The 23757-nt window shown below is 39.2% G+C and overlaps 1 protein-coding gene across 1 annotated transcript in view; it reads left to right on the forward strand.

Moving 5' to 3' along the window:
- The window catches only part of LOC144636935 (MAM and LDL-receptor class A domain-containing protein 2-like), a 74364-nt gene that overhangs the window by 1365 nt on the left and 49242 nt on the right, over nt 1–23757 (forward strand). Inside the window, exons 2-16 of the mRNA XM_078496135.1 lie at nt 2163–2291; nt 2797–3056; nt 4626–4749; nt 5187–5315; nt 6030–6289; nt 7152–7254; nt 7951–8073; nt 9347–9606; nt 10492–10582; nt 10990–11373; nt 11997–12425; nt 13368–14009; nt 14627–15019; nt 17108–17217; nt 18558–18846. Of these exons, the coding sequence (XP_078352261.1) occupies nt 2163–2291; nt 2797–3056; nt 4626–4749; nt 5187–5315; nt 6030–6289; nt 7152–7254; nt 7951–8073; nt 9347–9606; nt 10492–10582; nt 10990–11373; nt 11997–12425; nt 13368–14009; nt 14627–15019; nt 17108–17217; nt 18558–18846 (3726 nt within the window). The remainder of the gene's footprint in view (nt 1–2162; nt 2292–2796; nt 3057–4625; nt 4750–5186; nt 5316–6029; nt 6290–7151; nt 7255–7950; nt 8074–9346; nt 9607–10491; nt 10583–10989; nt 11374–11996; nt 12426–13367; nt 14010–14626; nt 15020–17107; nt 17218–18557; nt 18847–23757) is intronic.

The following is a 23757-nucleotide window of genomic DNA, read 5'->3' on the forward strand; positions in this document are numbered from 1 at the left end:
TAACATGAGTCTACGACCAAATCTTTGAAAAATTTTGAATCAGTATCGCCAATTACTATAACAGGCAAATGCAAATTAAATCTGGTTATGGCTATCATAATTTTTTGAAAGGTTCCTCGTATTATTGTATGGCTGATCCAAAGCTTTTGTTAACTCTTTTTCTTTTTGTGGCCTGTTTTTAGCGCGACCCACTGTGAAATGAGACAAAGGCCTGGTTTACACTAGCGAATTGGAAGTGGAGTCGAGAGCGTTAGTTACGACCCAGTGAAAATCAAAAACGAAGCATAGTCGGACGCTCGATGGAATCCGTATCAGGGTCGGAAGCTCGTCGTAATCCGAATCCAAAGGATCAGAATGGATTCTTTTTCTTCTGATTCCGCTTCTATCGCTTAGTCACGAGAGGAGGATGAACGGAAAATAAGCTTGATCACAGGTTGTCTACAATCTTCAACAAAACTGTTGAGACACTTGGCCTAATTTTCACTAATTACCACAGCTCATTTTTGCAACACTTCTCCCCCATTTCAATGCTGTCAAAGCCGGGTGAATTGGAAACCACATGGAGCAGGGGGAAAGGGAAACGAAATATTTTAATTAACCCGTTTGAAAGTCAAGACATTTGCAAAAAAGTTTGTGATACTCGTTTATCCAAACTAGTTTTTTTTTTTTTCTAGGATTGTAGCTTTAGGCCTGCTCGGGTGACATGGGCAACTTCTATAATCAGTGAATTGCTGCTCTTTTAAACTCTGTGTATTTCTAAAACCCGTACTAGTTTACACTTAAGCCCTGGCTAAACAGTTACGTAAGTGGATGCAAGTTGAACTTGCGTATAGACTTGCGTTAACTAGTTAAACGGACTCGCAAGTTTACTCGCAAGTGCACGCAAGTCGTCAAAAAATCCATTTCAATGCTACTGCGCGCGCTGCAATTCAGTACTTGAAGTGAACAGCAAGACTTGCGTTGGATGGCCAAACGGTGAAAACTTGCGTTGACTTGCATGCAAATTTGATGTCGACCAAAGTGAACGCAAGCCATCGCAAGTCAACGCAAGTGCACACAAGTCCTGGTTTAAAGGAGACGCAAGTAGACGTAAGTTTTCAAGTCGCTTCCACTTGCGTCTCCATTAAGCCAGGCCTTTACATTGTATGAGATACGTATAAGCATAAAGAGAAGCAACGATATTCAGACAGCAACATTTTCAAGCGCAATCCTTGCAGAAAAATAATAATGATCAACATGATGGCAGTCCAGTGTGTTCGTTAATGGTGTATTCTGTTTATCATGCCTATTCCCGCTGATGAAATAAGGAAAATAAGCATTAACCAACACAAGTAATAGAAAAAAGTTATTTTTTTGTTCTTGTAGATGTGTTTGGGCTCATTTCACCTCGTTGTGCACTAGTTTTTTCTAGTACTTATGCTTGTGTCTATCTCGCAGGCGTGAAGTAGGCAGACAGTCTGGCGTCTCTAAGGGCCTGTTTACGTGATTCCGGAATCACTTTCATTCTGGAACGAGCTCATTCCATCTGCATATATTTCTCTGTATCTGTTTACATGATACCGAGAAGAAAGTCAAGTCATTCCGGATGAGTTAATTCCTGTTTTCATTCCGGAACGAAATATCGTTCTGGAATGACATTTCATTCTGGCATCATGTAAATACGGAACGAATTTCGTTCCGAGATGAAACCGTATCCCATGAAACCGCATACGGAGGCCACAGAATGAACTCAGAGCCAAAAAACGTAATAGCATTTCCTGTTTAGCCCAAAGAAATATATAATCAAATTGCTCGATAAAATTGCAAATGTGACCATTAATGGGCAGAATTAATTTTAATCTCGCACGAAAGCCACGCACGTGAAAACGCCTTAAGAGCCGGTCGACTCTGTCATGTGAATGCAGAACGAACTTTATTCCGAAACAAGTTTCGTTCCGGAATGAAAGTCATTTCAGAATCATGTTAACAGGCCATAGAGTAATCGATTTCTTAATCTCGTAATTCAATCCCCGTATGTCTAACTAAAAACAGATCAATATAAAGATTGCAATTTTTTAGATAGATTACGACTGGTTCGAGTCTGGGCCCGCACTGTACCAACAACATTTACAACAAAACAAAAATAGTGTTTTACATTATGAGTCATTTTCTACCTTTGTTAGGTAATTGCAGTTTTGATCACAACCAATTTTGCAACTGGCAAAACGAGAAACAAAACGACCATTTTGATTGGCTGTTGTTACAAGGAAGTACTCCTAGTAGTCATACTGGACCAATCGGCGATCATTCAGGTAACGAATCATAACTGTTAAAGAACCTCTTATTATCAGATTATAATCTTTGATCATGTGAACAGGCGTTCGGACCCGAGATAGATTTAGAAGAGAAGGGCCGACGAGTGAGGAGAGGGGAAGCAAGAGTGACCTGTTCGTTGGCTATTTTACAGCATGTTTTATACGAAGATCGTTTATGAGTCCATAACGAGCCGTTACTGAAAGGCGAAAGAGTCGGCATTTCACACTCAAAGAATGTAAGGTGACTACTTGTTGTGGCCGACCATTCAAATGTATTCCAAAGTGCAACTAGCAATTACCTTAAAAAACGCGATCCCGCAAAATAATTCTATATTTTTTACGTCTATTCTTTACAGTGTCTATCTACTAAAACAACTAGACATTCGCTACATAATTTTCTAGTGGTTTGATACAAGTTTACTAACCTCTGTCCAGAGGAATAATGTAAAGCTCATAGATGAGGTTCAAGAGGTTATTTAAACGACACAATATCTTTCTCCAGGAAGTGGCTCATATATCTACATAGAGACGTCGCATCCACGTATGTATAACGAGAAGGCCAGGCTCAACAGTCCTTGGATGAGAGGCGCACAGCGGATGACGTTTTTCTACTCCATGTACGGCAGCACTGTGGAGTCCCTGTCTGTATTCGTTAAAGCTCTGAATGGAAGTGAAGACAGAGTATGGAGTCGATATAGAAGCCACGTATCTGAAGACTGGATCGAGGCATGCGTGACTTTAAACTACACAGGGATATATCAGGTACAAACAAAGTTTTCCCGTATTAAGTTTAAATGACCTTTAAGCTGCCATTTGCATTTTTGTTATTCAGAACAAATGTAACAGGGAGTCCTCGTTTTCACTCGCGGGGAACGCTGGCAACACTTAGCCCGTCTTAACCCAGACTCCTCGCGTTTTTTAGTGTCGCCGTTGTCGAATCGTAAGGTCCTAAATTGTGTTCACTTCTCTACACCAAGCTAATTTGAACTAAAAATCGATCGTTCGTGTGATATACCAAACACTCGAGAGTGTTTCACCACATTTCCAAACACCGAGAGGAACATTGAAAATATGACGAGCAGTTGAGTATTTTTGACAAGCTTCAAGGTGTTTGGAAATGTGATAAAATCAGGTACTCTCACAAGTGTTTGATATATCTTCTCAATCGAAACTAAAACTACGGAGAAAACAGAGAAATAAAATCGTAAAAATCTATGCACATTAGGTCACATATCCTAACCATCGTCGCGATTCTGATTTCCCTGGTTTTAAAGTTGAATTCCAGTCCGTACTGCGCAATCTCGGCTGCAATGTTTATGTGAGCCTCACACGAAGGAATGTTTACAAGCAAAACTAAAAATTCCGCGACAAACTTACCTTTTTCTTCATTATTAATGCCAGATATCCTTGCAGAACAAATAATAACGAGTAGAAGAACCTTAACGCTATTTCAAACCGACGTTTCAGCTCATCGGAAATTCTTGAACGAAACGAACTGTAATGGCGGACTAAAAAAAACTTCATGTATGCTGTCACCGAAGTGTAACGTTTCAACGAATTAAAAACAAAAACGAAAACAAACCCCGAGTCTGCGCAGTACGGACTGGAAATCAGCTTTAATGTGATGAAATATTAATAAGTTTGAGAAAAGTCGTTGCTACCTCGGAAGCATTCGTTGTGTACTTGTTCTCTTTGAACGTTTCTCTAGATATCATACTCCAAAACGTTTGTATCTGGGCTCTATAATCTCAGTCTGGAACTGTGTCACGGATTTTACCAAAATTTTATAGGCATGGGAAATGGCCATCAAATTCGGTGATTATAGAAATAACCACCTAAACAGTGACGGAACATTTCAATAACACAGCAAATACAAAAGAAGGTACGGATAGCCAAAAGTGAAGAAGATTGAAACGAATAGGCCATTTCCGAGTTACCCTGTGCCTCTGTTTAAAAACGAGTCTACGTGCGAAACCATTCAAATGAAAATGAGTTTTATTTGCATGAAAATTGACATGTAGGTGAAACTCATTTTTATTTGAATGGTTTCGCACGTAAACTCGTTTTGAAACAGAGGCAAAGGGTAACACGGAAATGGCCTATTCCGATATAGGATTTTGAAATACTGTTTAGCTGAACAGTTTTCAAATTTTTAACTTTGACTGAACTGAGATTAAAATATTGTTTGCTTAGGAGACACATTTGGTAGTAATGAAGCTATGGTTTTTTCAGAAGTAATTTCTTTGCAAGCATTAAGTTTCATAGCGGGTATTTGGCACAACCTAGTAAAATAAACTTAACTCAGCCGTGACACAATCCCTTTAACTTCAGGTCATAATGGAGGGCGTTGCAGGCTTGATATACACAGCAGACATCGCCATCGATGATATCAGTTTCAGCAAGAACTTAACTTGTGTCTCTCGTGGTAGAAATGCGCAACCTGAAATATTTGAAGGTAATGATAAAGGTGTAATTGTTAAGAAACACTTGTTCATCTCCTACTCATAGAAATCAGTGATCAGTCATGGATGTGCATTAGCCCTACTGATCACTTCTTGTAATCAGCGAGGGAGTTTATTTAAGTTAGTATATGACTAGCAGGCAGGCATTTCAGAATGCCAAATAACTTCTGTTTTTAGTACTCTTCCAAAATGTTTAAGCGATAGTCTGTGAATCAAACGAACATCACATCTCGACTCATCATGACATTTATCTTTCAACCCTTCAAGTCCCAAGAGTGAAAATTCGCCGGTAAGAAGAGAACAAGTTGCTTATTAAGGAAACTCAGTCCAAAACGAAGAGATCATTTAATTTATAAAAAAAACAGGCCAAGGACAGCCGCGATTCATCTAGACAGTTATGTTAACCGGGTTTTGTCTTCTCCCATTCTAGCAAACTGTACATTCGATAGGAACTACTGCGCATGGCGTAACGTTTTAAGCAACTGGGACAACATGGATTGGTATGCAAGGAAGTCTGGAACACCAAGCATAGGAACTGGGCCGAGCCAGGATCACACTGGTAACTAAAACATCCTCCCAAAAATAGCAGCGAGTGACAGTGACCACTCCGTTGGGAATTCTAGTGATACAAAAATACGTTAAAGGAAATTTTGTACCACATTAGGTGTAACAAAGAACCCCTTACTTGTTGTAGCAACGTCAAACTCTGAGCAATTTCTTTTTGCAATATGGAACTTATCGTAGCCACCAAAAGAAATGTATGCTTGTTTTCATCTGTAAAAAGTCGTGCAACGAGATGTTACTCCCTCAGTCGCTATCTTATTAAGGTTTCAGCAGTTTGAAAATGTTTCTTTTAACCTTTTTATCAAAGATGTGTATTTGGTAGACAGAGGCGGCAGAGTGTTTTGGAACGTTTGGGGGGCTAAGACTGTCCCAGGTTTTCATTTTTGGAGCAACGTTTTTTTTCGTTCTGCAACTTTTTTGCTTTTTGAGCAGTTGCTAGACCGAAGACTTCCGATGATTCTCCGATCATTGTTCGAAGGCCCGAAGACTCCCAAGTAATTTTCGAAGGTGTTTGAGCTCAGTTACGAGACGGAATATTTTGACAAACCAATTTTTACGCCTCTCTCGCGATATGTTCGGCACCAAAACGTGGGGGACGGCTGAGTCCCCCATAGTTTCGTTTGGTGGGACAACAGCCCCCTGTCCCCCCTGCTCCGCCCCCTATGGTAGAAGAGTCGCCAACTCTTCCTTGTGTTCTTTGTCATCACAGGAGGTGGATTTTACATTTACATTGAGACATCAAATCCGGCTAAAGTAAATCAGTCTGCACAGCTATTGAGTCCGCTCATCCGGGGACCCAAATGTTTTCGCTTCTTTTACCACATGTATGGACGTCATATAGGAAGGCTTGATGTGTACCTTCAAATTCGAGGACATACAGGCAATCGTTTGATGTGGCGAAAGTCAGGAGAACAGGGCGATCAGTGGAAAGAGGCCACCGTCGAAATTGGCTACACCGGCGAGGTTCAAGTAAGAAAAAACTGCAAAACCTAACAAGCAAAATCAATATCAATATAAATACTTCACCAGATAGCATAAATGTGATTTCCGAAATTTCGAGTCGAAACTACGGTATATGTTAAAACCATAAAAACCTATATATCAGAAGGACGTTTAGACAGAAAAAATCGGCGGCTAACGTGTTTACATCCTTGTTTCCACGCAATCAGTCAGATCATGTGATCAACTGTTCTGTTCGTACATACTTCCACGCAGCTTAGTTAAATGTGTCGATGTGTAACAAATTGCACAATTGTAACCTCGCAAATGAAGCATGACGTGGTCTGAATTGGTAGTAACAAGAAAGTAAACACGTTAGCCGGTTCTGTCTATATTTAAAAAATAGAAAAAAAATGATTTTTGTCGGGTTTACCTCGGTGTAAAAACCTGTAAAATTTTCCTTAGCTTTGGAACTATTGTTTTCCTGCTCTTTATTGTTTCTAGGTTCTTAGTTGACTTGGTCGTTCTTTGTTTTACGTCACTGGTGAGTTTCACAGGTTTTTACACCGAGGATGAGTCTTTTTTTAAAGAACGATTTGTCTAAGAAAAGCCTGGATTCGGCACCAAATCACCATAACAGTTTCCACGTGCTTGATCGAGCCACCAATCACTACTGGACTAAGAACCTCATAATGTAATCAATAAATGATCAAAGTCGAAATTCTTCTTACAATATCAACACATTGCCAAACAGACAAGTGACAAGAATTAAGAAAATCAACAAACACGAAGTAGATGAACCACACTTTGTCAGAGTAGTTAAGTTTTAAGTAGTAAGTAGTGTATGGTAATTTTAAATTAGTAATGAGACTGTCAAATGTTGTCGTTACAGGTTGTACTGCAAGCAGCTGTTGGCAGAGGCTATGCAGGGGACATAGCAGTCGATGACGTCACATTTACTGATGGGCTGTGTGGAAATGGAAATGAATCACAAGGTCTTTGTCTTATCTCTAGCTGTGATGAACATCATACAATGTATAGTAACCAACTTCACTCAGTGAACCACATATGGCGCAAACTTGTATCAGACATTTAATCTTTTAATTGACGTTTTGCAAGATTTCAAATACCTAGCTATGTACCTAGGATATCAAGCGATCTGGTTCTGTGCTGGTTGTTTTGTTTATTTCAAAAATTTGTCATCATGGGAAGTATTTTCCTTGTAGAAGCGCCATTTAAGTTTTTTATTCGCGTTAATTTGAAAGATTATGATGAGCGCAAGAATCTAATTTCCTGTAATTAGATTTCATTAACGTGCATGTAAGCTTTTCAAAAGGGTGCTATCGTTATTGCTTCACTGGGCATTTTTAATATGGCAAGCTTACAGGGACTGTGTCACGGACAGCGCATCTTTCGGTTTATCATACTCTCTCATACTGGTGGTTTGAAAACTATTATTTTGAGGTTTACTTTAATAAGAGAGTAATTTTTGTACCTTAAAACAGTAACCTCAAATATCGTGAGACATCTACTTTTACTTGATAGTTTACTCCACTGTTTACCTTCCGTCGCTCAATTCCCTTACGAGTAGTCTTGCATATAGGTGCTTGGGGCTGATAAAAGGCAGAAAGAAGCTTGGGGCTGAAAACTTTATTATTTCTTTTTTTTTTTTTCTTTTCTTTTTTGTCAAGGAAATTGCAACTTTGATGATGACTTGTGCCTTTGGAGGAATGCTTACAACAATTTTCACTGGACGCAAAGGAGATTCAATACACCAAGTGTAAACACTGGACCATATAATGATCACACTTCAGGTGACCAAGTGTTCAACAGTCGAGGGAATAACTGCCAGTTTTGCCAAATCTTCGTTGAAGCGCTCGAAGAGTTTCCGAATTATTTCATCCAATCAAAAACTAGCGAAAGTGCTAACGAGAACTCCGAAAGTAACCGCACGGACCAATCGTCATGTTACTTAGCAACCTCTGGGACGAGCACCGCGGGATCAGTCCCGTCTCGGAAGCGGGATTTCGTCTTCATCTGGAATTTTTTTGCCGACTGTTAAAACAAATACAAAGTACTTCTCAAACTCATTAAATATGCGTCATGTTAAAATTAATAGAAATCAAAACTGTAACGGTGTATGGGAATGTGTTAGATTTTGTTTCGATTGAAAAAATATCTAAAACACAACACTAGAGACAGTGTTTTATCAAACTTCAAAACACATTCAAGTTCTTCGTGTTTGAAAATGTGCCGATAAAATACTGTTTTTCATGTATCACTAGCACTATCACTAGTAATTTGACTTTGTAGCCGTTGTAGTCGGCTCCAAAATATAAAAAGGCTCTGACGGGGGAGGGGGTATAAATACCACTTTCCAGGCTATCTCATCTTCCCATTTTTGTTTGTGATTCCCATTACGAGTGTCCCAAGTCCTATTTTCCCAGTAAAAAACCTACCAAATCCCAGTTCCCATTTTACGCCTTTAGTCCCCTCAGATAAGTGTGGTGACGGTTTAGAGGAGAACTTCCTTTTTTTCTTTCTTTCTTTCCAAACATTCACCGGCAAAACTTGAACCAATGATGACTCGGTCGATGCGCATTTTTTCGCTTACGACACCTGTTGCATCGCGGTTCTTCTTTACATTTGCAGACTTTTTATGATTGGTCAGACAACTGAGAAGAGACACCCTGTTTTGTAGTACAACAAATTTTGTAATGAAGATGAATTGTATCACTGTTTGTTGTTTCGATGTCCGGCAAACTTTAAAGGAGCAAACAAAATGCAAATAGCTATTGTGTTTTGTGCACGGTCAAGACCAAAACATGCGAACTAAACAATGAACTATGTCAATCTATTCACAATGCCCTTAGCAACCATTCGATAGCTACTGCGCAGTCTCGGTTTCCCGGCACCCCGCTATGACCATTTTTTGAGCCGTGTAACAAAGTAAGTTTCTCCCCCCCCCCCCCCCCCTTGATTCCAACATAATTACTTTTTGCGATGTTGTAGGGAGAACGAAGGGTAGACGTTCAGACCCCTATCATTAAAAATAATGCGATTTATTCCATTTTTTTCCAAATCTAGGAAATGGAATGTACATTTTTATTGAAACTTCTAGTCCACGAAACCCAGGAGACACTGCGCGACTTGAGAGTCCATTGATGCGGGGACCGCAATGCATGACGTTCTACTACCACATGTTTGGCGCCTCCATGAGCTGTGTTATAATATACATAAAAAGCCAGGCTACGAACAGGTTCAAACCGGTTTGGCTGAAATCTGAGGATCAAGGGAACCGTTGGATACGTGGACAAATAAGCATCAACGAGACTGGATCCTACCAGGTGAGTGTGCGAAATATTCGCTGTGGTAACTTAGGTCACGTCATTTATAGAGCGACAAATGCAATAGTAATAGCTTAGATCTCCAGCATTGTGAAAAGTCACGTGGAGGCAAATCTTGTTACCAGGCAGAAATTATCCCATTTCCTCAGTCAACCTCTGGGTTCTGAAGTTTTCTAGCTATAATGATCAGAAATTGCCGTGCTTTCCTGCAACTTTCTAATATTTGTCTGATTCAACTGATATGCCATTCTTTGGTGTTTCTATGGGTCCTTTGCACAAAACGGTCACATGGTATAGAATCCGCCTTGCTGGGTGTCAAAAAAAAGCGACACTCCAAAAACAAAGCAACTATAACCAGTAACCAGTCTAGCTTGACTTTTCTTTGTTTTTGAAGTCCCAGGCCGTTAATAATAACAAGCTTGTCATGTTGTACCCTGTGACCGTTTTTATGAAAAAGAACAATTGACGCGGCAATTTCGTGTGCTGAGAGATGGGATCATCGGCGCTGGCCATAACGCCGGCTTCTGTATACAAAATGAAGCGAAGCGATCAGGAGTAATTTACACTGTTCGTAAATGTCCCAAATGGGATACTAGTCCATCGCTGCTGTAACTCAGGCGGCGATCATTTGTACTTTTGGAGGGAAGAATGCAATCTTAGTGAATACTGTCTTGCCCAAGAACCTGAGAGATTTAGTTTCGATCCCTGCCAAGGCTCGAGACCGAACCTCTCAATCCAGAGTGCATCTATACAAAGCAAAGAATTAAAAGAAAGTTTTCGGCTATGATGATACTTCGGTGTGTCTCTTGATTTGTCAAAAGAAGCTTGCAATAAGATTATAGTTACACTCTGTTTCGTGATGTCAGTGCCTTTCCATCTTTTTAGATAATTATCGATGGCATTAGAGGCAGCAGTTATCTTGGAGATGCAGCTTTGGACGACGTTTCTTTCCAAAAAGGAACTTGTCAACAAACAGGTATTAACATATCGACAAAGGGTCTTGTACGTGAGATCATTGAAAAATCTTTAATTGAAGAGAGTTAATTGCGGCTACTGGCCAAATTATGCCTCTAAGTCATATAAAGTTTTAAATCTAGCGATTACAGTTTTCTTGATATTAATATGTATTTAAACTTAAAGTTGTAGTAGCTGCAGTTTACTCTCCTCGTTTCTTTAAATAATTGACGGATTGACGTTTTATAAACAAATAGGGCTAAATCAGTAGACAAGTTGTCAGTACTTTCCTAAGGTTACGAGTCTAACGATATATTTCTGTGAACGCGCCATCCGAGCTTTAAAAGAACTGCTTCCTGTCTTAGCAGATTTATTACCATTGTATGAATTGCACTTTTTATTTAATTTTCCTTAATCTTTTATTTTCAGAAGTAACTACCCTCTACGTGTCCTCTTATAAGGGACGATACTTCCGACTTTCCTCGCTGCCTTTCGACCACAGTCTCTACTCCGAAGAATTCCGATTCACTGTCGAACACCCACAAGGAAATCCGAAAGAGACACCATACTTCATCTACTCTGGAGTGTACCGCAGCCCAAGTGTCATAACCTCAGCGATGGATCTTTCCAACTCCAGAAACTTCCCACTAGATGTTGTTGTTGGAAGCAGTGCAGGCAGCAATTCTAGGAGGATTAATCTGGTTGACAGGAGTCCTAATGTACATATGATTAGCCTTGGAGATCATAGGGATGATAAATGCTGTGCGAGTAGAATCGTATTCTCTTTTTATGCTGTGAATGTCACTAAACCAGGTAAGAGAACAACAACGATAAAAGTTCGTAGCAATCTTCTTTGACTGATATAACTTCCCTCAGTATGCATAATGTTACTATAAGCCCAAATTACTCTAAGTTATCACTCTAGGTTATTATCCCTGAGCTTATGCATCTTACAGAACGATAAAAATACTGATTTTATCTTCAGAGATTTTCCCTCCATGCGATATCTTTTTTTGCACTAAAAATTCTCAGACGTGAAATCTCTTTAAACAAGTCATCCATTTAGGAAATGCAAAATAACTTCCTGTAATATTCGCCTACTCCCTCATATAATAGTACAATTAGCCTTCCAAATGAATTTTCCAAATAAGAGCAGAAATGTAAACTTAATCCCAACCGGCTTGTATTATTTTTTTTTTTTGTGGGGGGGGGGGGGGGGTGGCGGTGATGGTGGGGACTTAGAATTGGAGGCAAATTTTTTTCCGTACGTTTAAGGTTTTGCAGGAAACTACTCAACCTCTGGTTGCGAACCCGGTTGACAAAGAGCCAAAGAGCAAAAATGTAAACTGAAGCCCAGGGACTCCCAGTTTGAGAAAGGGCCTTATGATTGGAGGCTTATGTTGTTTTCCTGAAGTTTAAGGTTTTTCTTTTTCCAGGAAACTACTCAACCTCTGGTTGCGAACCCGGCTGGTTCAAGGCCAAAGAATCCTGTCATATGTTCTATTTTCGAGGAACTCGACGATGGGGAGACGCGCGGACCTTGTGTCACTCGCAAGGGGCCGAACTTGCTGTTGTTAATGACGCGAACACTCTGCGGGATATAGCCAATCAGAGAAGAGAAATGAAACTTGATGACCGCGACTTGTATCTTGGATTAAGCGGCCAGCTGCTCTGGATCTGGTTGGACGGGGGTGTTGTATCGAATACGATTAATCTGTGGGGTCCTAAGCAACCGAGCGGAGACGGCAAATGCGGGTCCTTCTTGAATGCCATTAGATGGGATTCAAACTGGCTTGGGTATGGATGGCGATGGAATGATCAAAGCTGCACGGACCTACACGGATACATCTGTCAACAGCCGCTGGGTATGCTCAAGAGATGTTGTTGTAATATTACGATGAGGCAGCGTAGCCGAGCGGTTTAGAGCGTTGATGCACTCCATCCTGCCACTAACTAGACTTCTTCTTACCAGTTCCGAGCTTAACTTCTCGGCCAGGCAATAAAAATAAACAATGAATTTTAAAGGAACCGTGTCACGGATTTTAGCCAAACTTAGGCATAGGAAATGACCATCAAATTTGTTTAAATGTATAAAATAACCTCTTAAAACAGTGAAGGAATATTTAAATAACACACCAAATGCAAAAGAAGGTACGGATGGCCAAAAGTGTCGAAGATTGAAACGGATTGCGATGTGGGGTTTTGAAATATGGTCCGGCGGAACAGTTTTCAAAGTTAATCTTGTCTGCTTGTAACTTTAATTTATGACGCCCGGGAGACACATTTAGCTGCAAGGAAGCTATGGTTTTGTCATTTAGTATCAAAGAATTAATTTCTTTGCAAACATTTAGTTTCATAGCGAATATTTGGCAAAATTTAATAACATAAGATTAACTTAGCCGTGACATAGTCCCTTTAAATCCATTTTGATTTTTTACAGGATAGAAAAATGATGTGAAATTTTGCTTTTGAAATCCTTTTTTTAAATTTTTAAAAAAATATTTCCATTCACCTGTAACGGCAGGCTTATTACGCCAGGTGTTCTAATGAAGTCACACCACTCTTTTCAATTCTAATCATCATCAGGCAAGATGACTTTATTTCTACAGAAATATGTTTTTAAATTTAAAAGAAATACAGCCAATTGTTATGCAATTTCTTCAGTTTTGTTCAGAACGTAGTCTCATAACCCTAGGTTCTGTGTACAGCATACTTCGCCATACTTTATCATTCATTTCTCTATTGTTAACATAGAAAGTATCCGACGCCAGTGTTCTTTTAGTTACATTGTTTTTCTCCATTCCCAGCTGTTCCTCTGCCCATGGCACTCTTTTCACTAAGTGGCACCAATGGAACTGTGGACATGAGTCCTAATGGAGCCACCAAGGCTAAGTCAAGTAACGTCACATTTGCACCAGGTCCCTTTGGAAATCCAAATGGCTCATTCTTTTTTAGCGGTGATGGAAACAGCTATGTGGAATTGAAAAATACCGGAGAACTTGACACTCGGTTCTCGATTAGTGTCTTCGCATGGGTACATCTTCACAAATCTAGTGGCCCGATTTACAAGAACGAGCCCGAGCATTACGGCTTCTCGTTGCGGGTAATTTATTCAACACTGGGTGTTAGAGTGCGATACATGGAAAGAAAAACTTTTAAAAGTTATCTGCTGTATAAGAAGAACGTTCTTAAAGCTGATGCCTGGAACTTTATTGGAGCCACGTACGACTACCACACAGGGTTTGCAACAATATTCGTCAATAACAAAACTGTCATGCAGAAGGTTATTAAAGCAAAGATGAAACTGGCGACGGATTCTAATGTTAGAGTTGGAGCCGTTAAGAAAAAGAATTTGTACTTCCGCGGTAGAATCTCCTGCTTACAAGTTTATGATCAGGCCTTTTCGGTGGATCAAATCATCAAGATTAAAACAAGGTGTAATCAAACAGGCGAGTATACCAAAGACCTGCATTTGCTTGACACGACACAAGCATGGGACAAAGAAAAAATATGAGTCCCCGACGGGAATCGTACCCATGGCCTGCCAGATTCCGGTTGGCATCTGGGAAGTTGCCATCTTTATTATTTACTACACACTTGATGAATTCGACATTGCTGATCCTAGCAGTATGCAGAACGCGTGTTACATATCAACCTAGTAATTGCCCTGGTTCACCACGAGTCTCTCGTAGCTCAATTGGTTAGAGCGCCCAACCGGCATCTGGCAGGCCATGGGCTCGATTCCCGTCGTGTCATTGTTGAAAAATTATCTTCATGATTTATCACCGAGCTTAAAATTTACCATCTTTATTATAGACTTAATGACTTTTTTGTTGCGTCTTATGGCTCTTTCAGTAGCTGAGAGATTTTCGTCTAAAACTCCAGCTGTAATGGTAATAGGCTTCTAAAAATCCTAGCTATAGTTTTTTTCCGAAGTTTCTTAACAGAACTTTTTCTAAAACCATTCATAAGAAAGAAGACTCCCCAACGCCAACCTAGAACAACTTCAAGTACAATCTTTGCATTTGCGAAGTCCCAAGTAACATCCTTTTGCTTGTTTTCACAGCTCCCTTAAGATGCAGTCCAAACTTTTTCGCCTTCCATGGTGGTTGTTTCTCTGTAAACACCAAGAATTTGCTAACGTGGCACGATGCTCAGGCACAATGCAACAGTATCGGAGGTATCTTGGCCAAGATATCCCGGGAAGGTTTGAGATATGCATTCTCTAACATGCTAGAAGCCATGAGACCAAAACCTGACAACTTATACATTGGCATGCTGACCCGCGATGATTGGGTGTGGATTGATGGCAGCCCGTTAAATAGCTCTCTGTGGATGCCGGGATATCCTACTGGTTACCATGGAGTCCAAGACTGTGCCATTCTTTCAGCTGGTTCATCTGGGATAAAGAATGTCGACTGTCGGACAAATTTGTACCCGTTGTGTCAGAAGAAACTCGGTAGGTGAGACTGCATGCAGCCTTACTTTCGGTAATCATGACTAGTTGACTCCGAGGATTAACGGAATAAAACAAAAGGAATAACATCAAAATTGTGGGAAAATTTGATTACTTCCGATTAAATTCCCATTTGCCAGAAGCCAAATTAAAATATGCTTACTGATTTCAGAGTATGTTATTGTCTTTTGCGTCTGCTAAGGTCATGCAGCTGGTTAAGAAATCTTGCAGAGTGTAATAACCAGTCATTTATACAACATCAAAGGAAGCTTTAAGCTTACACGATCTGATAACAGTTTCTGTTTTCTCGTTGCCTTTAGTTTGCAATATTTTTTGAGATATGAAGTCGGTTTTAGTCTGGAGATCGCTTTAATCACTAAGTTGACGTTTGATATAATTGATGCAAAAATTTAAAAATACTAAGACTTCTATAAACAATAACAAACTAATGGTGTTATATCAGTTAGTACACACTCTTCAATCACGTACAAAGAGCTCGAGATCCGCGGATGTCTGTCTAAGACTTCTAAACATCCAGGCATATCTAATCGATGACATCAATGACATCAATGAAATCGATGAGTAATTAATAGGTAATCGATAGGTAATCAGTTGATTAGTCATTGATTATTGTCGATGATCAATGAGTAATCGATGACTAATCGATAGGCCACAAAATTTTTGGTCATCGATTAGTCATCGATTGCATTGATTACTCATCGATATCACTGGTTCGTGGTTGAAAACCGGAACTTGTAAAAGTATTAAATACTCAAGCTTGTACAACGCCATAACGTCTAGTAATATCATGTTTACACGTGAAAAAAGCAGCACAGAAAGTAAAAGTGCTTGTAGCTGTTCCGGTGCGTACTGTAACTGCTTATGACGGATGTCTTCCTAAGCCGAAGCAGTTTTACTTTGCTGACAAACATCCACCGAACAAAAGCTATAACCACGTAGTCGTTTATTGTCTGAGTACTTGTTAGTTTCATTTTCAGACTGGTTGGTTTTGCTGTTCAGTTGTTTTGTTATTAAATCAGGGGTACCCATCGAGAATATAGTTCAAAACCACTTAAAGATAGCACCGTTGAACGTATTTTAGTATTTAAACGGTAGATATAGGCATATTTTTATCCCCTAAAAATTTTTTATCTGTTCGGATTTCCTAGCTGAAAGTCTAGTGATCCGAAAGTTATAGGGATCAAAACTTACCTTTTCGAAAAAATTCCAGCCAGAGAAAGGCTCCCGAAAATTCTAGGTGACCTTTTTAGAGTAAAAATCCGTTAAAAATGAACAATTATACCATTTTTTAGATATTCGAAAATCCTAGGAAAGGCAGGCAAGCAAAAAAATTTACAATGAATGTTCCGAAAATTCTAGATCTCAAATCGTCTTCCGAACAGATATTTTAACGAAATATTCCGTTGGGTGCCCCTGTTAAATAAAGAGTTGGGTAAAATGAATATTGCACAATTAAGAATCATCTGTACCCTTCACGTCTCGACATGCCGGAAGGTTATTTGACCCTTTGCGAAGGCGTAATTTCGTCAACAAGAATGCTAGTAATAAAGCATAAAAAAAAAACGAAAAAATGGTACAAGAAAGCAAGGATTGTGTCTTTTGTGTGCAGTATAATAGTCGATAAGTAATCGATGGGTCATCGATGAGTAATCAATAACATCAATAGGTAATCAATTACATCAATGAGTAATCGATGTCATCGATGAGTAATCGATAGGCCACAAAATGTTTGGGCTTTGATTACTCATCGATTACTCATTGATCATCGCCAATAATCAATGACTAATCAACTGATTACTCATCGATTACTCATTGATTACCAATTGATGTCATTGATCATCGATTAGTTATGCCTGGAAACATTCGTGCTTTGTGGAAGTAAATTCGTTAATAACTTCATTTCTACCACATAGGCTACAACTATAAGGGTCAACAATTCACTAATATAACTGCACTTTTTTCCTGTTTTTCCTTTCTTTCTTCATGATTTAGTTTGTCTGCTTCTACATCAGAATGACATCAATAAGTACTAATAATTACTGTTCAACCTTTGTATCTTTATTGTTACAGTAAAGTCATTGTCACACCGTAGTTTGACACAAAGTTCAAGTGTTTTGGTGCCTCGTCATCCCATGCTGGCTATTGATAAATCTTACACCACATGCTTTCGTTCAGAAAAGGTAAAACATTATACAAAGGTACCAGAGCCGTACCTAGCGAGGGGCAGAGGGGGGCAGTTACCCCCGCCAGGAAAACTAAAAAAATAAGAAAACTAAAGAAAACAAGAAAAACTAAACTAAAAAAACCCAGTTGCCTCCGCCAGGAAAACTTACCCCCGCAAACAAAAAATCCTAGGTACGGCCCTGGGTACACACAACACTCGTTTGCCTGAGAGATATTATTTTAAAAGGGATACGTTGTGAGTAGCATGGCGACTAGCGCAGTGCAGAATGAAATGAAAAAAAAATAATAAAGTTATGAAGTTTAATTAAATAAAATAACAAAATAAAATTTCTTAACTGAATTAAACAAATCTCGAAAATAAACAAAACATGGTTAAAAATCCCAACTGGCAGGAGGCAGATCAGCTGGTTATTTACAAACGTAGCTGGAGAGCTAAACTCGGGACTTCCGTGAACAAATCTAGCTTGTTTCACACTCCCACGGTTTGTTTGTGAAAATAGAAAATTGCAAATGCCGATTGTGACTGTAAAGAATTAGGTGTTGCCGTCTGTCTGTTTGTCTACCTTTCTGTTTGTCTTAATGTCTGTTTGTCTGGCTGTCTGTCCGCCTGTGTGTCTATATCTGCCTTTATGTACGTTTTTCTAGCCGTCTGTTTGTCTGTCTTTCTCTTAGTCTGTCTGTCTGTCTGTCTGTCTGTCTGCCCTTTTGTCTTTCTGTCCCATTGTCTTGCTGTCCGTTGTATGTTTGTCTGGCTGTTTATCTTTCTGTCTGTCTTAACAGTATCTTGAGTCATTTAGTAAATCTTTACGCACACTGAGTCTCTACAATAGCAGATAACACAGTGTTCTCTCTAGGTATTTAAGGCCAGGCGAGGACGCCCAGGTTGAATGATCATGACTGAAGACTCGTTGGCGCCTGGCTTTAAAACCAACAATTAAGCCTAACGTTATCTTAATTTCAGTTCTGGTATACAGAAAATTGATAGTAATGCGGGGGAAGACGTTCATTCGCCCACGACACTAATCTTTTAATGATTTTATTGGACATTTAATTGGGCTCAGAAAAACATCTAGAGAATAACAGTTACTTGCTGAATCAAGCACAAGTGAGTCGTAAGTTTGAAAATCTTTCCTAATTGTCTATTCAGGCCACGACAGGCTTCTTCAAACGCAGTTGAAAATCACAGTCAGAATACCCCTGGCTTCCAAAATCCTAGGGAGAACACTGTACAAGTAGTATTTTTGTTTTTCATTTCTTTTGCATGCTTGGTTTTTTTTGCTTGGTTTTTTTATGTTACTTTTTCTCTTTTGTTTTTGTTTTGTTGTTTTTTAATTAGGAGTCTAACCCTTGGTGGCAAATCACTCTTGAGAAACCACTGTATGTTGAATCTGTTGAAATCGAAGATAAAATCGATTGCTGTGCACGTGACACTGGAATTCTCAACGTCACAGTATCCACCAGTCAAACTGGTTTAGATCCAACTTGTACAGGATCACTGGACTATGGGAAACCTTTATCCTATAAAATCCAGTGTTCTCCACCGGCACTCGGAAGTTATGTGACAATCACGTTGATTGGAAAGAAGGTCACGCTAGTTCTCTGCCACGTTGTTGTACGTACAATTGGTGAGTAACATACACGGGGTAGATTTAGCTTCAAAGATGATGTACGTCTTTCGTTTTACGTGATTTTTATGCATGTGACAGTAAGCTTCGATAAACCGAAAAGTTCAGAAGTTGGAGCTAAAGCAATTCAGCTAAGCTAAAGTAACGAAGCTAATAAAAAGGAAGATAGCACACGTCCCCTTGAACTGAAAACAACAAATTGGCAAATAGATGTAAAATGATTTGTTTCAACTTGTACATCATTATGTGTCTGATCGAAATCGTCAACTTTGTACAAGGGATGTATTTAACAATTATTCTATGAGCCCGCGTTGGATACGAGGTGGTAAATAGTCAACGAGGGGCGAAGCGCCGAGTTGGCTATAACGACTCGTATCCAACAATGGCGAATGGAATAATTGTTTTATTAAATTCATCTTTAAGTTTAAATCGACTGGACATTTCATTTTTATGTAAATGAAGTAATAGTATGAGAAGGCGGGAAAATTTGTGGCGCGGTGTTCACTTCTTGAGTTGAATGAAACACCGACGAAGAAAGCGAGCGAGAGAGTTTTTTACCAAGATTAATATTTTCCTCGAACAATCTCCTCTAAAGTCGTCTATATATCCTGGACATTGTGACAACAGTTACAGTGCGAATACTCGAACCGGGACAGTTGGAACAAAGTTAACCAATCACAACGCTAATTGAGAACAAAGAATGGCGACCTTTTTTAGAAATGGACCAATAACGTCCAAGACCGCAAACAATAGATTTGCAACAAAATTTAAACAGTCAACAACGTTTGAAACAGTTGCGGACCTCTCAGGAAACTTGCCTTGTATTTGATTGGATAAAATAAATTTTTACTGACTGCACCGAATTTTCAGTAGCGCTCGTAAAGACGTAAAACCGTAATCAAAAGTTGGCTTTCACAGGCTGAAAAATTCTTCAAAAGAAATTTTCTGATAAAATTGTATTGCTCTTCGTTGGTGATAGCACAGTAAAGAATAACGAAGGACGCTTTTATTCACGACAAGCGCGAAGACGCGAAACGGGATGGAATTGTTTCAAAGGAGGTCTCAAGTGCCTATTCCGTCGTATGCAGTGTCTTATGTCGCATGTGAGCGGAAATTGAATACAAACGTTTCTCCCATAAAAGTTTCAGTGACTTTAGCCTGTGGTAATTTTATTAAACCGCAGAAAGATTGAAGACTCAATGACGAAACGGAACAAACTCCTTTTTTCACGAAAACCGTGAGTTTACAAAGTTGTAACAGTAGATAACCGATGTTTACATTTCACGTGGCCTCAAATCGTGTCAAATCAAAGATCTCTTCGAGATATCGACTTTTTTTGCATGAGGTTAGTATGAGTAGAAGGTTTATCCTGGGCATTGTTGTTCGAACATATCATGGAAGAATTCAAACGTCTTTCAGTTCAAGTATTTTTTATTTTCGCGGAGTAAATGCTGTATTTGTCAGTCGCGACGACTGGGTGCTTTGCGACTCATATACTTTGGCTTGGTTAAAAAAGGTAAACTTTGACGTTTGCCTTTAACATGTTTAATCGAAATAGTCGTTTCCTTTCGAGTTAGAAAGATTTCTACTCGGCCTAATGCAGAAAAATAACGCCTGATCGCAGGTTAGGTTACGCACGACAGAGTTACCTTTTGTCTCGTCACGCAATCTTAACCCCACACTGAGAAGTAAATTTTCGTTTGGATATTACCAAAAGCCGCTTCTCCTCGCGTTATTCTTTACCTTACAGCTACACATGCCATTTCTAACGACTACATTTCCAGCAAAACAGTTTCTGTTATTTTTCTAATTGCGATCGATGCATTTACTTCTGAACAGAAGAAACGTTTAACGTTTACTTACTACTTCCACCGGAAGTAATTTCACAACAGGCTACAAAAACACTTATAAATATCACTTAACACATTTAATGATGTTGCAATTAGCGAAGCGCACTAATGACGTCACAGAATTTGACCCCCGGTGTGAGTCAAAATTCAAACAAACAAACCGCTCTCTGTAAGAGCAATGTATGGTTGGCGGGCACTTTGGAGGCATATTTAGCGATTGTTTCACAAAACCATGGCCAGATTGGCTCGGATTTCGAGAGAAAGCCTTACCTGTGCAACGTAGAAAGCTCAAACCGTGGTTTGAAACAAAAGGTTTGTCAAACAGAGCGATTATTCAATAAATGTGTAAAATGTTTTACTCTCAGTTATTGAATGGATTATAAAGGCCCGATTTGCTGCCGGGATTTGCTGAAAGAAAACATTTATTTTTATGAGAAATGCAAAACGTTTACACTGTTCTTAGTGGCACATTTTCCAACACAACAGAGCTAACCTCAGATTTATGCCCCACAAAATTACACAAAGAAACGCTCGTCCGATCGGTCCCCTTGCCTGACCCGAATATTTTAAGAGGTCAATTTCGTTACACAATTGTCGCGGCAAATACTATTTAATATACACTGATCGAGCTCGGCAGCTGTAGCTGCAGTCTGTAATAGTAATGGGGATAAATAACAGCTTTATTAAAATCAAACCCGCCGTCAATTCCATTAGAAAGGCGTTTGAATAGCATAATATTTTCGCCCTCTATCTATCATGTGTCGAAACAGATCGGATGACCGGCGATCAGTGCCGTCAAATTCGGGAAGAATTCTGAATTTCTTGCAACCGACGATCTTTCCGGTGCCTAAATAAAGCAATCCTTCGCAATTATATAATTCGATAGTAATTCGCTATCCGCCGCTTAAATTTCTCGGCAGCCTGAATAATTTTGCACTGGGAATCAAGGTGTTATTGCCGGATCTTCGACTAATAAATTCAATTTTGGGCCATTTTTTGGATACCTTCAATCTGTTTTCACTTACTAAAGCAAAAATGTTTGGAATCTATGATTTTTCGAGCCTTTCGAGAATCTCGGCCTCACATTGTGTCGGTCCCCTCCATACAAAGCCTTTGCCCAAACTAAAATTGTTGTCCGACTCACGCAGAGGGGGGGGGGGGGGGGGGGGGTATCATGTGGCGAAATCTATTTTTAGTAATAGTGCGCTTCGCTAGATGATGTTGCAATTCTAAATTGTGCAACTCAGCAGAAATAATCAATTGTCACGAAATGAGATCCCTTTGGTTAACTATTAGCGACGTTTTAGTGTGTGAAAGACTTGTACGAGTACAAATTTGCGTTGTTAATCGTTTTAGGTTAAATTAATATTAGCGCCTAAAGACTTGTACTAGTAAAAATTGCGTTCTTAATCGTTTTAAACTTCACTGTCTTCGAGCGCTGAACCGCTTACATTCTTAATTGGTTATGTGACGTAAGATTTGGGCTACTCACGTTTTTGATTCTTATATAATGTTTGTAAATTTGACAAGTCACGTTTTTTCTACAAGAACGGAAGTGCTGAAGCACAATTGTGCAACTCAGCAGAAATAATCAATTGTCACGAAATGAGTTCCCTTTGGTTAACTATTGGCAACGTTTTAGTGTGTGAAAGACTTGTACGAGTACAAATTTGCGTTGTTAATCGTTTTAGGTTAAATTAATATTAGCGCCTAAAGACTTGTACTAGTAAAAATTGCGTTCTTAATCGTTTTAAACTTCACTGCCTTTGAGCGTTGAACCGCTTACATTCTTAATTGGTTATGTGACGTAAGATTTGGGCTACTCACGTTTTTGATTCTTATATAATGTTTGTAAATTTGACAAGTCACGTTTTTTCTACAAGAACGGAAGTGCTGAAGCACAACTATAGAGTGACACTTACAAGTCACGCGCTTTGACCACCCACAGCGGAAAGTATTCCCTTGAGAGTTAACAAGAATGCGATCCCTTCCGGTTCAGATTTGAGTCCACTAAACGCTATTCTCCTCTTTTTTGCTTGTAAACAAGCAAAATAAGTCGAAAAAATGTAAAGTGGTAACTTGTGGACAGTTATACGGCATTGACCGACGATATAAGTATTCTGTTTTCGTGAATTTCAAAGTCATACGAAGGTGTAAAAGCAATTTGTTAACATTGGCGAGGAAGTGACTCGCATCGATTTCAAGGCAACAGACAGAGCAAAGCTACTGAAAAGCTAGAGCGAAATGAAAATAATTACGGCGTGAATTTGATTTCACAGTCTTCATTTTATTTCCGGAGTGAAAATTTTCAAACAAGAGCGAACACAGTGTGGAATATTCAATTCACAACTCCTGGCCGCGAAGAGAAAATTCACGGTTCGTAGTTTGATTTGTAAACTTTTCGCGAAGATGATATTGTAACATACATCTTGTATAACTTGTCTAACTTTATCTATCTACGATCTCTATCTACGACCTCTTGAAAATTAAGGATCGAAACTAACCAATCAAAAACAAGGCGAGTTCCCTGAGAGGTCCGCAACTATTTGCAACGTTGTTGAGTTTTCAAATTTTTCTGTAAATCTATTGTTTGCGTTCTTGAACGTCATTGGTCTGTTAACGAAAAAGGTCGAGATCCTTTGTTCTCAATTAACGTTGTCATTGGTTAACTTTGTTCCAACTGTCCCGGTTCGAGTATTCGCACTGTAAGATTTACGGGAAGATCCGAAGCAAAAGCTTTTCTGAAAACTACATGTCTTGTGCAAGTCGAACGAAGTAAGTGTTAAAATTGTACTTGTTTACGGCTCCACGGCTGTCAGCAAGACTGCTATATTATTTGACTGAAGCGAAAATGAGCTCAAAGTGAAAGTATAAAAGGACAAGACCAAGATTGAAAGGTAACAAACTTTTAAAGAAGTACTAAGCCTAATTTTATGTCGTAAACTAAAAAAAACCGTGTCAGTTTGCCGTTTTTTCGTAAATTATTTGCTGCTTTTCTACTTTATTCAGACACTCGCTCTTGTTGTGCGTTTACAAGTATTATTAATTAAAATTTTCGCAT

Source organism: Oculina patagonica, chromosome 1 (genome assembly GCF_052425735.1).
Source record: "Oculina patagonica isolate OP01 chromosome 1, crgOcupat, whole genome shotgun sequence".
Taxonomy (NCBI): Eukaryota; Metazoa; Cnidaria; class Anthozoa; order Scleractinia; family Oculinidae; genus Oculina; species Oculina patagonica.